The sequence below is a fragment of the Raphanus sativus genome, chromosome 5, assembly GCF_000801105.2.
Source record: "Raphanus sativus cultivar WK10039 chromosome 5, ASM80110v3, whole genome shotgun sequence".
NCBI classification, from domain to species: Eukaryota; Viridiplantae; Streptophyta; class Magnoliopsida; order Brassicales; family Brassicaceae; genus Raphanus; species Raphanus sativus.
In genome coordinates, this window is record NC_079515.1 from 6,987,157 (window position 1) to 7,002,878 (window position 15,722).

The window sequence follows — 15,722 nt, forward strand, 5'->3', positions numbered from 1 at the left end:
ACTTTTATTGCACTTATTATTAGGACCAAATAAACTGCTAACTCAGAGAAGAGGACCACCTTCCGGGCAGAAGCCGCAGAACGGTCACGTGTTCGGGCAGGTTGGTGATTGGTCTATGGATATCGTAACGACGACGTCATCAAGTTCACCTAAATAGTAGCAGCTCGCTCGGCATTGACGACGCCACGATCCCTCGCAAAGGTCCAATTGGGCCCCGGCCCACGAAGGTTATTATTTATTTATATCTAATTTATTTATTCCTCCCTTCTTATAAATCACTCTTCACTTGATACTTCTCCATCATATATCTCACCGTTTATACTCTCTCTCTCTGTCTTTCTACTTCTCTCTCTCTCAAATGGAACAGAGAGAAGAGTTCTCATGGATGAAAGAAGCGAAACAGAAGTTTCTCCAAGGTAATATGCATATCATGCATAAAAATATATTTGTTTATGTATTTTTGATGTATGTAATGTGTAGAGTTAGGGTTTCATCGGTTGGAAATCCTGGTTTTTCATTGTTGATATCTTAATGATATAGAACAGAAAAAATGATAGGTACTGAATTATATAATACTTATATGCCTACATATATATTTATGTAGTGTAGGTTTACATACATTTATCCACACGATCGACCACACACTTTCGCGAATTTCGATTTACGAAGATGAGTGTTCTGAGTTATCGCCACATGTTTGTTTGCATATATGTATCAGAAGTATTAATATGCTCAACCTAACACATGTGCTATATAAACATGCATGTTTATATATAGAGTCATGTAAATATATGTATTTCCATAGACTAGCTTTATTATCATGTACTTGTGTATGTTTTTCGATAGATAATGTTTTAGACTTTTAAAGCTAAGTTAGTATAAACCCTTTAACAAAAAAAAAAAAGCTAAGTTAGTATAGAGTAATAATCAAAAACAATATGGATTATCTGGATCCACTAATTATATACACACGACTATTTGTTAATACAAAGAGTAATAAGTTCTTCTTGTGTGTGCAGGCAATAGCGTGAACATAAACCTCATGATGCATAGAAACTACTGGGTCCGTTGTGCTGAAACACTAAGTTTCTTCTCGGAACTCCAATTACATTGATAGGCTGGTGTTATCCCAACTTGAGCTCATTGTCAATTTTTTTTTTTTTTTTTTAATTTCTTTCTCCCATTAAATGATTTTTATTTTCTTGACCTTGTAAGGCCTTTTCTTGACCTTGTAAGACCCCATCCCTTTCTAAGTGTCTCCTTCTTCTATCCTTTTACAGATTTTCTTTTATCTCTTTTCGGTGTAAGATATGTATGTATATCTACCCCTAATTCGTCCGAGTCATCTTCTCCTACCTTGTCTATCCCTCCTGAGCTAATCCTTACATCTTTTTGTTAGTCCATTGATGTATGGCTGATATAAATTTCAAATAAAGAATTTAGTTTTAACATTTGTTTGTGTTGGTTGCGTTGTTGTAATAAAAGTTAAAGGAGGTGAAAAAAAAGTCTCACTATCGAGGGGACTGGCAAAAGGCAATGAATAAGGAAACGGGCAAAAAGAATTATGCCTTTACTCTCTATCTTTAAAGCTTTGGACAGGAATTTACTTTTGTTTTATGTGTTGTGTTTGTTTGGGTCTAACTGACCCCAAAGCCAAACCAGAGAACACTCTTATTAATTATTCCCTCAGAACCATTTATTGTCTCTTTCTCTCTATCTCTCTCATTCACTCGTGACTATGTTTCTCACTGTCTGTAGTCTGTACTAGTATATCCCTTTTACCAAATAGCATTCTCTAACTGTGGTTAAACCTATTGACAGATGGGTAAGATTGGAAGTTTTATACACGGAAAGGTAAGAAGTTTTGGGTTATTAAGTATTTCACTTTCTACAGAGATGATCAACAAATTAATCAAATTAAATGTTTGTAGAAAAGTGTGTTTATTAAGATGAGCACAGCTTATATTGAAATACTTTCCACATGTTTAATACAATCTTCTGTTTTCCGATTAACCACACTTGTTCTATTAGGCTATTACTTTCTTTAATAGTACAATCTTCTGTTTTCTCATATATGCATCAAATAATTCCATAAGACCTTGTTGATGTGGGGAGACTTGGTTCTGTGTTTTAAATTTCCACATTGCCTTTTTCAATGGTAAAAAAATCCACGCATAATTATTAGTTTGATTTTTAGAGGAGTCAAATGGAGAGAAGGGGGTAATAAGCTTTACTGAGGAGAGGGCAAAAGCTGAGCCACCCTTTTGTGTTGTATACGAGAATAAATGTTGCTTGTTTTTTTTATCTCATATCTTTTTGCCATTCCTCATAAATACCCATCATGTGAGTACTTATGATCAGTCTCAAATATCATAATTGTACATTTATACAGTTGATTTATTGATAGCTTTCATTTCAAATCAACGACCCTGTATCCAGTGTATATATACTTATAATTGTTTTACAGGCGATTTGATATATCCGTTTCATATTCCAGATTTGAATTCTTAAATCGGCTTAGTAATATTTATCAATTAATCAATTTTATATCTGAAAAACTATTGAGATTTGAATTCTAAATTTTCTTTTTAGATTAAACAATTTTTCATATTTATGAGCTAGACCAACACTGTCTTCTCCTCTTGATTTTTCTGTTTTAATTGGGTTTATAAATTTATATGGTAGAGAGATAACACAACAAGGAGTCAAGGACATTAGATAAGGCCGGTCACATGATGGATGCATCTGCCAAACCTGTTCACTATGATTTTATTTTAAATTTACCCGTCACTAGAGTATTTAGGGTTAGTGATCATGTTATGCCTAGACCAAGCATACTTAAGCTAGCATATTTCATGTACTATATTTTCCAAAATAATTTAATTTATCTCAAGTTGCAAGTTGGGCAGACATCATTTACACCACAATAGTAAACCTCAAAACCATTTTACTTCTAGCTTGTTTCATTTTAGTAAATGTAATAAGTTAATAACTAATGATTGATCAATCTAACTATATAACATCAAACTTGTTTCATCAATATACCTATCTAAAAAAGTCTCCTTTGATGTAAGCTTGATGTAGTGTATTTGTTAACTAACGATAAAAATATTTTGTAACAAAACATCGTCTAGTGTAGTGGATTTTGTTAAAATTTGAATCCTTATAAGTAAACCGAAGTTTACAAACGAGTAACGATATTAGGGAGTATTGTTAGCTACTTCAAAGTTAATACTTCAATTAATTAATTGGATTCAATACTTTGTCAGCGGCCCCTTCAATTATGGTAGTGGAACGGTGGAGAGATTAATTATACGAAGTCTTTGGTCAAAATCAGTTCCCAATATCAATGTTAAATTTTATTATAATCATTGCCATGTTCGACTTTTAGGAAATTTCGAAATGTAATTTTATGTTCAATAATTAAAGAGACTTTACAGAAAACAAAAATTGGCATTTTTATTTTGGTTCTTATGATATTCCTATAATTGATGTTATATGGTGGTGGTACGTTCTACCACGAAATGATTGTGTCTGCAAGTGGACAATCTAGCTTTGAAAAAATAAAAAGGGTTTGCAACATCTTACCTCCTTTATTAGAAACGGTACCAAACATGTATAGCATTAAAAAGGCTTTGAATTTTTGTAGATATAATAACATAATGACTTATTGGAATTTTAATTTGGGTGCATAATTTTTTTCAGCTAATTCCATAAACTAAAACAAATTCAGTCAATGAATAATTTTTACCAATGCAGTGTAACCTGCATAGAAAAGAAGAGATTTTATTTCCATAACGTTAGCAAACAATACGGAGAACGAATGTAAACTACAAATCTCAGAAGAAATTACGAAGTCATGGTTCGAAAAGTCATTAATCATCTTAACTAACTGTTTTCATATGAGGTTGGAAAATTACAATGTGATATGCGATTATATATATATATAATTTTTTTTGGACAACAGCGATTATATATATTTATAAGAGATCAAATGAGAGCATCAAGTGTTTTTTTGGCGCATATATAGTCCTGTTATATTTTCACATAGCCACTATGTCAACTTTAGGTAGTTACCTTATGCTCTTGGGTTTTAGTTCATATTCGATGTCTACTTTGGTCACAAAGACCTGTTTCTTTTTTCAATGTGAATCACCAGCACTTTCTAGGTTAGGACATTTACAAATGTAGTTTCAGAATAAGCGAGTTACAGTTTTGTGTGTTTATAACACAGGCTCCAAATGGTGATCAAGGGAATGTGTGGGAATAACTAATTCCTTAGCATTCCTTACAATTTATACCATTTACAAGGAATATTTGTTACCTATGATTCCTTAACATTCCTTAAGATTTATGGAATAAAAGACTACAACTATTCCTTATAAAATTAGAAGAGGAATGAATTTTACTTTTATTTTATTTCTTTCATTCCCATTTTCCTATTCCTTTTATTCCTTTTGTGGTTACCAGTGAGAACCGATCTAAAAAAAAAGCTCTTTGAAGGAATTACCTGCAAAATATATTTCTACTTTGTATTTAAAGAAACACCATTTACACTTACTGTTGTTTTGTTTTGTCATCCACTTATTGTTGTTTCTTGTTCATAAAAAAGATCATCTTCAGCAGAGAAAATCGATAATGAATTGAGTTTATATTCTATACACCTACGGTTTGGTTTGTGGATTAGAATAATTTGTCCGTAAGAATGGTGATGATCACTGTAAGTCTGTACCACCAAGACTGATACATACGCACATACATCAAATGTGGATATAAATGGAAGGGAGATGAAGAAGAAGGATGCGACAAGATATTTCAAACTTTATACTAAGAATGGGCAACTTCTTATCATGGTTGCCTCACTCATTGATAATTCTCTTTTCTTCTTCTTCTTCTTCTTCTTCTTAATATCGTTCCTTTTCCCCAACTTCTTTGGCTTTCGTGTTCTTTCTTTTCAAACTCTTTTAATGTGATTCCCACTTTATCTGTAATAAAGTTAATTATTTGATTTATAAAGATACGAGACTAAGCTGATTGTGATGCGTTTAACATTTCTATAATCATAATAAACTATCAACGGTTACATTTTACTTAAAATATGTTCTCCCATCTCCTTCTTTCTATGCTTAGCTTGTATGAACTGAACTAGCACTCTATTCAAACAACCACCAAAAAAAGGAATAAACGGAACTCATTATGCGGGGACATTTGTTTGTACATCTCTCTCGGCCCGTTTCATTGAAAGTTTCAAGGGCCCAAATATTACAAAGCCCGGCCCGATTTGTTTCGTATAAACTTTTGTTTATATTATTGTTCACCCCGTGAAACACGACAAGACCCAACCCAAATTTTCTACCTACCCAAAAAAAAAAGATCCGAAACGTCGTCGTATAAGGCACCCGTCTTCTTCTTCTTCTTCGTCTTGATTTTTGGTTCAGCAAATCGGCTTCCCGAAAATATTTTCTCTGCTTGAGATTTCTCTTTCCACGCAATCATTAATTTTCGTGATCGTTAACTCCAAGCCCCCACCCACCTAGGTGTAAATCGGTTCTTAGTTTCAATCGAAGCGGATAGGCCAACAGTAGCTGAGATTTTTTGTTTTTTAGGTTATTGGAGGAGGAGGGGTGAATCTTGTAATTTTTCATTTCTAGGGTTAGCTTTTTAAAAAAAAATGTTTTTCTCCGGCGATCCTTCGACTCGGAAGCGAGTTGATTTAGGTGGCCGGAGCAGTAAGGAGAGAGACGCTAAGAAGCTTCTGGAGCAGACCAGGACGGAGCGTAATCGCCGTTTGCTTCAGAAGCAGCAGAATGCCGCCGCCCTCAAAATTCAGGTTTTAAATTCTTCAACCTAATCAACAGTGCACTATGTTTCCTTACCAAATAGCCTTTGGGGGAATTGTTAAGCTAAAAGGGGTCTCCTTTTGATAGCTTTGAGGTTTCAGAATCTCAGTTGATTTGGCTTATGGAGCACATTTTTGCTTGAGCATTTGATTCTTTTCGTGTTCATGTAGGTAAAGTCCTGTAGGTCTTGTTTGGGTAGTGGGGTTTAGGATTTAGCCACTAGTACTATTACGAAATGCTAGCTGGAGGCTGCAGATTAAACACTATTGATGGGCAAAGTGCTGACTGGTGACAATTTTTTTGGCTTCAGAAATTCTTTAGAGGTAGAAGATCAGTGGCCATTGAGCGTTCCAAGGTCAGGCGTGACTTCTGTGAAACCTTTGGTGATAATTGCCAGAATGTCGACAGGTATATTTTTCTTTCCTCTAGTACTATTGCTACTTTTTTTCTTGTTTTGTGGTTGCTTATTGTCTTTTTTAACCCTCTTGATATTTAATTTCTGCATTCAGGCGTTGCTTTGAGCCAGGTTCAAGTTTCCTCCGTCAGTTACTGTTTTTCTTCAAGGCACAAAACTCTGGGGATTTTGTGATTCTTGTGGAGACGTGTCGCCTACTGAAAAGTTTTTCTCAGAGCAATGGTATTTCCAATATCTATGCATGTTCCTTTTGTTGATATTTTTGGTCAGTTCATTCGTGGGTTTAACTTTCTAGGTAACTCTTATGTATGCGGAAACATGTTCTGAGTCATCATTTTACTTAATCAGTTATTGATGGCTTTTGTACTCTTGTTTAATATGTGTATCTTCTGAGCAATATAACTAGAACCTTGTTTGAGGAATGTCTACTTCACCACAAATTAAACTCCCCCATCCTCCTCACACATGTATACTATATTATTATTAAATTTGGCTTCAAGAACAATCTTTTTCTAGTTTCTTCCCGATAATGACTGGGATCTTACTTAACGATATTTGAATTTTCATAATATGACAGGTGACATTCTCAGCCTTTTCTCTGGCTTGGACTATTCCACTGAGCATAACTTGGTGGATTTTAGAGTAAAGAAACTTACTTTTACCTGCATCGAGGCTATACATCAGAATAGGTTATTTTTTATTACTTTTTTTGTTGCTGTCATCTCTCATTTAAAGGCAATAGCCTTTTTGTATCAAACTGTGATCAATTATCACTATATTGGCTTTGTTTCAGTTCTATTATTAATCTGTTCAGTTTTGCCTCCTGATTTGAGTCAGCAGGGACCGTTTAAGAGATCAGCTGTTAGTTACTATTGAAGAAGCTAGCACCTCAACAGCTATCTTGTTGGAGGCAATGTCATTGATGCTGGATCCTAAGCTGCCTTGGGTTTGCAAAACTGTGAGTTATCTACAGAAAAGAAACATATTCAAACTGGTCAGAGAAATCGTCATTACAGCTAAGGTATTCTCCAGTAGCTCCCCAATATTATCCCCCACCCTCCATTTCTTTTAATGTACTCCACATTTTTGAATTGATGTTCCATACTTGGCAACCTCTCCTCTTGAAGCATTTGTGTTGTGATGTAGGAAAGCCCTAGAGGTCAGAGTATGACCGGTAGCATTCTTTCACTAGAAAGAGTATTAATCCTGGTAGTACCTCATGTTGGCCGTGAGCCATGTTGCTGCCCTGTTGTTGATCCACGTTGGAGTTTCTCATCTATGATCCTTACAATACCCTTGATATGGCAGCTCTTCCCAAACCTGAAAGTGGTTGGTTCCTGAACTCATGTCTTTTAGTCACGGATAGACGCTAAACACAATATATGCATTATCATCTTGGCTAAAAGGATAGTTTTTTTGAACAAGTTTATACTTAACCCTGAGCTACATATTGTTTTAATTGTCTGCATCCATTTAAACTTTGGTAAACTCATAGTTTCATGGTCCAGGTCTTTGCCAACCCAAATTTAAGTCAACAATACATTCACCAGATGGCTTTCTGTATTCAAAAGGATACACATGTTCTCCCAATAGATACAAGCACAGAGTTCCCTGGTTATGCTTGTCTTCTTGGTAATACGCTGGAAACTGCAAATGTGGTGTTGTCACAGCCTGACTGTTCATTGGATATGGTGGGTTCTTGATGCAGTTTATTTCAATCACAAAATATTGTCCTCTCGGTTCTGTTTGACTCTAAGGTTTCCTTGTTTTTGTTTTTTATTTTGACCAGGCAGTTGACATTGCATCAGTTGCAACTTTCTTGTTAGAGAGACTTCCTCCTGTGAAGTCATCAGATAAAGAAAGCAGACAGAGTATGGCATTTGTTTTGTTTCACAGGACATTGTTTCATTATTCTAAATTTTACTGTCCATTCTGCTCGCGGAGTTCTTCATTAATTTGATCGTATTCTGAAATAGTCATGCACTTTAATCGTGGTTCAGGCTCTTCTGAGGAGGATGATATGTTGATTGACGATATACCAGAATTAGTCTTGAATAAGACTCTGGAGCAGCAGATAATCACCAATGCTATAGACTCACGTTTTCTTCTGCAGTTAGTATGTACACATTCCCTGTCATGTGAAACCATATTTAGTGCTATTCCTCCTCTGGGTCAAGTGAGTTATTAATTTTAACCTAAGTTATTTTATTGTCAACTATGCAGACAAATGTTTTGTTCCATCAAGTTTCGCTTGGTACCCAGCCATCTGATGAAGATAAAGAAGCACAAGCTATTGGCACAGCCAGTTCTTTTCTGTATGCAGCATTCAACACTCTCCCTCTTGAGAGAATCATGACAGTTTTGGCTTATAGAACCGAGCTTGTAGTTGTGTTATGGAATTATATGAAACGATGCCATGAGAACCAGAAGTGGTCATCCATGCCTAATCTCCTAGCTTACCTTCCAGGAGATGCTCCGGGTTGGCTATTACCTCTGGTTGTTTTTTGTCCTGTTTATAAGTAAGGTTTGCTTTATTTAATACCAATTTTTTTGTATTATTCTTGATACTTGATACTTGTCGTGTGACTATAATTAAGTTAGGGTTGTGAGGGTGATTTAATACTTAAATCTGATTTAACACTTAATTCTGATTTAACATTGATCAGGCATATGCTTATGATAGTCGACAGTGAGGAGTTTTACGAACGAGAGAAGCCACTGTCGCTACAAGATATCAGGTTGCTTATCATCATTCTCAAGCAAGTAAGTGTTATGACGGGTCCTATTAAGTAGTCTTGTAACTTTGGTATGAAGAGTTTTCGGAGATATGATTGAAGACACTTGCATAACGTTCAAACACGTAACACAAAATTTAAAGACGTGATTAGCTAAGGCCTTAGATGGCTATCTGTAATATAATAGATGGCTATCTGTAATATAATAGTTTGTAAACTAGATTTTTTGTTTTCGTATGGTTGCGTTGTGGCAGTGGTTGTTAAATTTCTGCACCAAAATAGCATCTAATGTGCCATGCTTATTAATTTTACAATTGTTCTTGTGTATGATGGTCTTTTATTCCAGGCATTATGGCAGTTACTATGGGTAAATCCACTTACGCAGCCTAGCACTGGGAAATCTGTCTCCAACAACCTCTCAAAGAAGAACCCTGTTGCCTTGATTCAAAACAGGGTTGGGGTTGTAGTTGCTGAATTACTTTCACAGGTTATTGTTCATTTTATGGCTATGTTGACTGTGGTCAGGATAACTTGGCAAAGATCTTTGTTCACTTTTTCGTTTTGTCATTATTTTTACCGCAGTTGCAAGATTGGAACAACCGGCAACAATTCACTTCCTCGAGCGATTTCCAAGCTGATACAGTCAATGAATATTTTATTTCCCAGGTGACAAAACACTTAAGTTTCGTTTGGTGCTTGTTCCTCTATCATATTGAATAATTCACGTTAATTTTCCCCTACCATAGTACCATTGCTGATATTCTTTTCCTTTCTCCAGGCAATAGCGGAAGGTACAAGAGCCAACTACATACTGATGAACGCTCCGTTCCTGATTCCATTTACAAGCAGAGTCAAGATATTCACAGTGAGTGGTTGTTAGGATGTGTGTCTCTGGTGAATGATTGTCATTTGTTGGGTTTGAGGAACTTAGGAATGCAAATTAACATACACTTGCTGGACATATTTGTAGACACAATTAGCAACGGCGAGGGAGAGTCATGATCATGGATCTCAAGCCATTTTTGCTCGAAATCGGTTTAGAATACGAAGAGATCACATCTTGGAAGATGCTTACAATCAAATGAGTGCATTGTCAGAAGATGATCTCCGGGGATCGGTATGTTCTGTCTCTTGCCTTGTATTTTGTCCTCAAGCAGTTGCTTGTTCACTGTTGCAAACAGATGCATATTTTCTTTCCTGTGTTTCTGATTTTGTTTGCTTTTGTAATTACTTATAATGCAAATATCTACCGGCTGTAGATTCGCGTGACATTTGTAAATGAACTTGGAGTTGAGGAAGCTGGTATTGATGGTGGTGGCATTTTTAAAGACTTCATGGAGAAAATTACCCGAGCAGCCTTTGATGTGCAATATGGGTTGTTTAAGGTGGCATGTCTAGTTTTACTCAACTTTTCGTGGACATAATTTACCACTCTCCATCAATGTTTGCATGTAGTCTACCTTTTTTAAATCTTGTAAATGCGTTCTTTCAGGAGACCGTTGATCACATGCTTTATCCTAATCCTGGATCAGGAATGGTACATGACCAGCATCTCCAGTTCTTTCATTTTCTCGGCACTCTTCTCGCAAAAGTATGTTTCCATTGAAATTTTATTTAGTTTGACCTTTTTCTTTATTGAAGTTGATTTTCCATCTTTTAAGAAAAGACACATGAAATGTTTTTCCCCGTTTTGTTGTTGCAGGCTATGTTTGAAGGGATTCTAGTTGATATACCATTTGCAACGTTTTTCCTCAGCAAATTGAAACACAAGTACTGTTAATTTTATTTCTAATTCATCTGTTTGTTAATCCCGCATAGTCCCTGTGAATACGTCGTAAAACTTCTATTTACCGTTGGCTAGGTACAACTATTTGAACGATTTGCCTTCTCTGGATCCTGAGTTGTATAAGCATCTTATATTTCTCAAGGTCAGTATTGCTTCCTCTTATTGTGGAACCGAGAACTAGCTGTTAGCATATGTGGAAGAATGGTGAAATCAGTTTGTGTTCCTGGGATGATTTTGGATGTTCTTATGAGCTTTTTCTTTTATCCACTACTTGCAGCGTTATAAGGGTAATATCTCAGAGTTGGAGCTTTACTTTGTTATTCTCAACAATGAATATGGAGAGAGGACAGAGGAAGAGTTACTTCCAGGGGGCAAAGACATGCGAGTTACAAATGAGAATGTTATAACTTTCATTCATCTGGTTTCAAATCATCGGTTGAATTTTCAGGTACCGGCACTTTCTCTCTCCTTTATTTTAGCATTGCTTGAGGTCACCCATATCATCCCCCATTTTTTTGGTGTGTTGCAGATACGCCAACAGAGTTCTCATTTCTTGAGAGGGTTTCAGCAACTCATTCCAAAAGAAAGTATCGACATGTTCAATGAACATGAGCTTCAGGTTCCAGTGGATAACTATGCTCCGGATGGTTAAAACTATTACCGACTTGTTAGTTGTTTATACCTTTTGTGGGGTTTTGGTTGTAGGTTCTTATATCTGGTTCAGCTGATAGTTTGGATATTGACGACTTGCGTCAGAACACTAATTATACCGGAGGCTACAATGCTGTGAGTTGTTCTTTGCTATCAGCAGAAATGCCATTCATTAATAAGTGATTAGAACATTGTTATATGATAACTCATCGCTGTGTTTTCTTGACAGGGACATTATGTGATTGATATGTTCTGGGAAGTTCTGAAAAGCTTCTCAACCGAAAACCAGAAGAAGTTCTTAAAGTAAGCCAAGTTATCACATGAGTCTTTTGTGTGTTTCTTCAACGGAACTGAGAAGGAACTACTAACATCTATCGTCTTTATTTTACAGATTTGTGACAGGCTGTTCGAGAGGACCACTGCTTGGTTTCAAATACTTGGAACCTGCTTTCTGTATACAGAGGTAACCTCCTTACACAGGACTCTTAATCATCTTGCCTTTTGAAATTGCTTTTGGGGCAGCAGCAGAAATCATTAAAGATGCATCATCGTCGTTGGGACTGTGTTTCAGGGCTGCAGGTAGCGCGAGTAATGAAGCAGTTGATAGACTACCTACATCAGCCACTTGTATGAACCTTCTCAAGCTTCCTCCCTATCAAAGGTTTGTCCTTCCCCATCATCAGTGTTGGTTTTTACTCATTTCGACAACATCATTTGTCTCGAATAACTTGTCTTGCACTCGATCCTACATGACTGGAGAAAGCAAACTTAACATCTCTTTTGTCAATGATGCAGCAAAGAGCAACTTGAGACCAAATTGATGTACGCCATAAGCGCAGAAGCAGGTTTTGACCTGAGCTGAGTAGCTTTTGTGACTTTGTCGCACGGAGAAACAGATGAAAGACAAAGGGGCTGCTTGATAGAAGAAGACAGGAGAAGGAAAGAATCAAAAGCATGTTTCTTGGATGTGGAAGAAAAAAAATCCGTTTCTGTTTTTCCTTTTTCTTTTGTAATATATATTCAAGGATGATGGTAAATATCTTTTGGGTGCATAATAATACATAGGAAAGGAAACGTGACATTTTGGTTTGGAGAATAAGTGAACCATGGCATCAGATTTGCAAGCAACACAAAATCCACACAACCAGACAAAATTATACAATCAAAGTCTTTATCTAACTTGATATACTTCTCCATACATGTCTCATGGTTGATTCGTGATCAATTAAACTTACTTCTTAACATTTACAAAACGCTCGGTGTTCGTTTTACAATATATATATACACATATATATGTAAATATTTAGAGATACAACAATATATTACGATACTGACCATATATTGTTGTGTTTGATCAGTTGTGATTACATAAAAACACTATTGTGTGCCGGGTGAAACTTATATTTAATTTAATTTAATATTTAATCGATTGCATATTGCTTGATTGTAGGCGTGATTCAATTTAGAAAATATAATTTCATAAATTTAATCGATTATCATAGAAAAAGGTAATCTAATTATGAAGTTTAGATTTTTGTTGATTCACTCGTAATTAGGCATTATTAGTTAGATATTGTTTGATCATAGTAAAGATATAATTGGGAATATTGATTGTGACAATATTCAAAAATTGTAAAAAAGAAACTTATAGTAAATGTGAATATAATTGAAAATAGTCATAACTCTATTATGTTACAGGAAAAAAGGTCATAACTCTATTAAAGAATCATAAGTTTTGTATAACACAACTAACTGGTTTAATATTATACTAGATTTTGACCCGCCCTTAAAAAGGGCGGGTATATTTTTTTGTTGGAAAATTATTTTATGTAATAAAATTATGATTTTTGATAAATTATATATTTTAAATTTTATGAAATGTATCTTAAATTTACTTATATAACTTATTTTTGTTATTTTCAGTATGACTAAATTTTAGAAGACTCTAAATAAGTATAACCCGTAATATGATTTTATTTATTTAAACCAAAGTTAAACTTATTTTACAATGATTTTTTTAATTTAAATAAAATATTTTATATCTTCAACATTCTTGTATTGAAAAATTCATTTGTGCGTTTCAAAACATTTTCTATAATTTTATTAAATTTAGTTTATATGATTTAGTTTTTATTTTATATGAAACTATTTTAAAGAGTTGAGATAGTTGAGACCCATATTATGATTTTGTTGATCTAATTATTTGTTATTTCAACTTGATTTTATTTTGAGGTTTTATTTAATAATTTTTTTTCAAATAATTAATAATGTGAAAGATTTTTTGGAAAGATATGTTGCAAATATTTAGGAAACAAAATTTACAAAAATGGTAAGAACTGAATTATATTAAATACTTTTTAATGTAATTGCAAAATAATGATTTTGGATGGGAAATTGCCACTAATACCACTTTCAAGGTACCACTTTTCAAAACTACACTAACCAACTTTACACTTAAAATATCAATAGGTAAAAGACTAATATACCCTAACTTAATCAAATCAAAGGAGATGGAGAAGTCGTCGTTGTCTCCACCTGGTGAACGCCTCCGTTGCCGCCGAATCATTATAACCACCTCCGTAGCTTTTTGGCTTCGTTTCTGCATCTCTTTTGCAATCTGTTTCATCTTCGTGGAAGGCTTGGTTGGTTCAGCAAACGTGTTCGTATGAGAAGCCAACTCTGATGATCCGAGGGGATCAATCAGAACTGATTGGATTGCAGGGGAATATGAAAAAGATCGGGATTGATAGGGGCTGGGAGATATTACGATCTACGATCTACACAGATACATGTGATCTTGGGTCGTCAAGTGATGATGGCTTGGATAATAAAGGTATGATTTTTCTTCTATTCAATGGGAGATCTGTTTGGATTTACTTGGTGTATCGACAGAGGAGTCAACGATTTGTTAAAAGTGGTGCCTGGAAAGTTTGGATTGGGTTATTAATGTGGCTCAGGATCATAGTGATACTTGAAGATAACCAGATTGGAGAGAGAGAGAGAGAGGAGAAGGTCGAGTTACGATGGATGTGGAGAAGAAACATGGGACAGGAAGGTTATGTTTAAGAACCAGTTTGTGAGCGACAATGCTTACAGAGCCAGTTTGTGAGCGACAATGCTTTGGGTGAAACGAGGTCATTACCTTTACTCACACTGTACTAATGCGCTTCAACGTCAACATGTACAAGCCGAGTGGCAAGGAGATCGTCGCACCACGCAAACATCCTACAACGACTCCTTTCAGTAAGCATTTTGTTTTCAATGAAACAAAGTAGATTGTGAGGAAGAATGTTTTTTTGCTAATTTGATGATGATGTAAACAGGTGGCATAAAGAAAGAAGAAGGTGAGAGTAGCTACAAGGACGTGAAGAAGGAAGATGAAGCATGTGAGTCTGTGGACGGAGTTGAGATTGAAACCACAAAGAAGAAAGCTGAGGCTTCTAAAACATCCTCCAAGAAGAAGAAGAGCAAGAAAGTGGTGAATGAAGTAGATGAATCATCGAGAGGAAGAAAGAAGAAAGCTGAGAAACTCAAAACATTCAAGAAAAAGAAGAAGATCAAGAAAAATGGTGTTCCAGAGTTCGAAATCACCATAAGGAAATCATACCTCAAGTTCTTGGTAATATTTAAAGAAATTCAACAAGTATTCTATACAGTTTCTGACATGTGAATCTCTGCTTCTTCTTTGTTTTGGTATCAGTTGTCCGAGGGTGTTTGAAGAGGATCATATCCCGAGTGAGTCTATGGAGTACACGATCCATCACTCAAAGAGGAAGTCTTCATGGAACGTGCTTTGCTTGGTGAGGGAGAATCGAACAGTCTTCTCAAGTGGATGGAGTAGATTGGCAAGAAAGTTCCCTTTGAAGGTTGGTGACAGGTGTACCTTCAGGCTCATCAAACCCACTGAGTTTATCCTCATCACCAAGAAGGCCAGAAAAGAGAGTATTGTGGTTGACTGATGGAAGGAATGATGTTTAGTGTCTTGCTTTCGCTTATATCTGTGGAGACAATATGATATCACTTTAGCTAATATGTAGTGTTTTTCTGTGTTCGCTGTTGTTTATGATATTGGTCATGAGACTTAATTTTGTTTATATGCAAATCAATGGTTAGTTATTTAACGTCTTACTTATCGTGGCCTTTAGCATAGATATTTTAGATCATTTATAAATTCTTACAAAAATTCTAAGATGGCGAGAAAAGAATTGAGAATTTATAAATGATCTATAAAGTCTTCTAACTGATTTATAAACTCTTATAAATTGTGTTATGAAGATTATTAAATTCTTACAATC

General features: G+C 35.3%; 2 protein-coding genes and 1 long non-coding RNA gene across 4 annotated transcripts; all 3 read left to right on the top strand.

Moving 5' to 3' along the window:
- The first annotated feature begins 286 nt into the window (after positions 1-286).
- Positions 287-2,212, top strand: LOC108861122 (uncharacterized). Its single transcript, XR_001950810.2, has 3 exons — positions 287-416; positions 1,020-1,854; positions 2,198-2,212. It is a non-coding gene; the product is annotated as an uncharacterized LOC108861122 (long non-coding RNA).
- A 3,162-nt stretch (positions 2,213-5,374) lies between these two features.
- Positions 5,375-12,539, top strand: LOC108863592 (E3 ubiquitin-protein ligase UPL6). Its single transcript, XM_018638067.2, has 26 exons — positions 5,375-5,830; positions 6,151-6,248; positions 6,350-6,477; positions 6,833-6,944; positions 7,096-7,276; positions 7,402-7,584; positions 7,764-7,946; positions 8,045-8,126; positions 8,256-8,371; positions 8,479-8,774; positions 8,922-9,018; positions 9,337-9,477; positions 9,573-9,656; positions 9,769-9,855; positions 9,961-10,107; positions 10,250-10,375; positions 10,483-10,581; positions 10,693-10,760; positions 10,852-10,918; positions 11,054-11,224; positions 11,306-11,395; positions 11,482-11,562; positions 11,657-11,730; positions 11,819-11,890; positions 11,999-12,088; positions 12,223-12,539. The coding sequence occupies exons 1-26, from the start codon at positions 5,672-5,674 to the stop codon at positions 12,287-12,289; spliced, it is 3,099 nt and encodes a 1,032-aa protein (XP_018493569.1). The 5' UTR covers positions 5,375-5,671; the 3' UTR covers positions 12,290-12,539.
- Positions 12,540-13,933: 1,394 nt separating this feature from the next.
- LOC108861120 (B3 domain-containing protein At3g17010-like) lies at positions 13,934-15,555 on the top strand. Of its 2 annotated transcripts, XM_018634950.2 has the most exons (4): positions 13,934-14,260; positions 14,385-14,670; positions 14,751-15,046; positions 15,128-15,555. In XM_018634950.2, exons 2-4 carry the CDS (start codon positions 14,589-14,591, stop codon positions 15,143-15,145), a joined length of 396 nt encoding a protein of 131 aa, XP_018490452.1. In that variant the 5' UTR covers positions 13,934-14,260; positions 14,385-14,588; the 3' UTR covers positions 15,146-15,555. The 2 variants fall into 2 exon arrangements, with proteins under 2 accessions (XP_018490452.1, XP_018490451.1); XM_018634949.2 differs by having other exon boundaries at positions 13,934-14,670.
- The last annotated feature ends 167 nt before the right edge of the window (positions 15,556-15,722 follow it).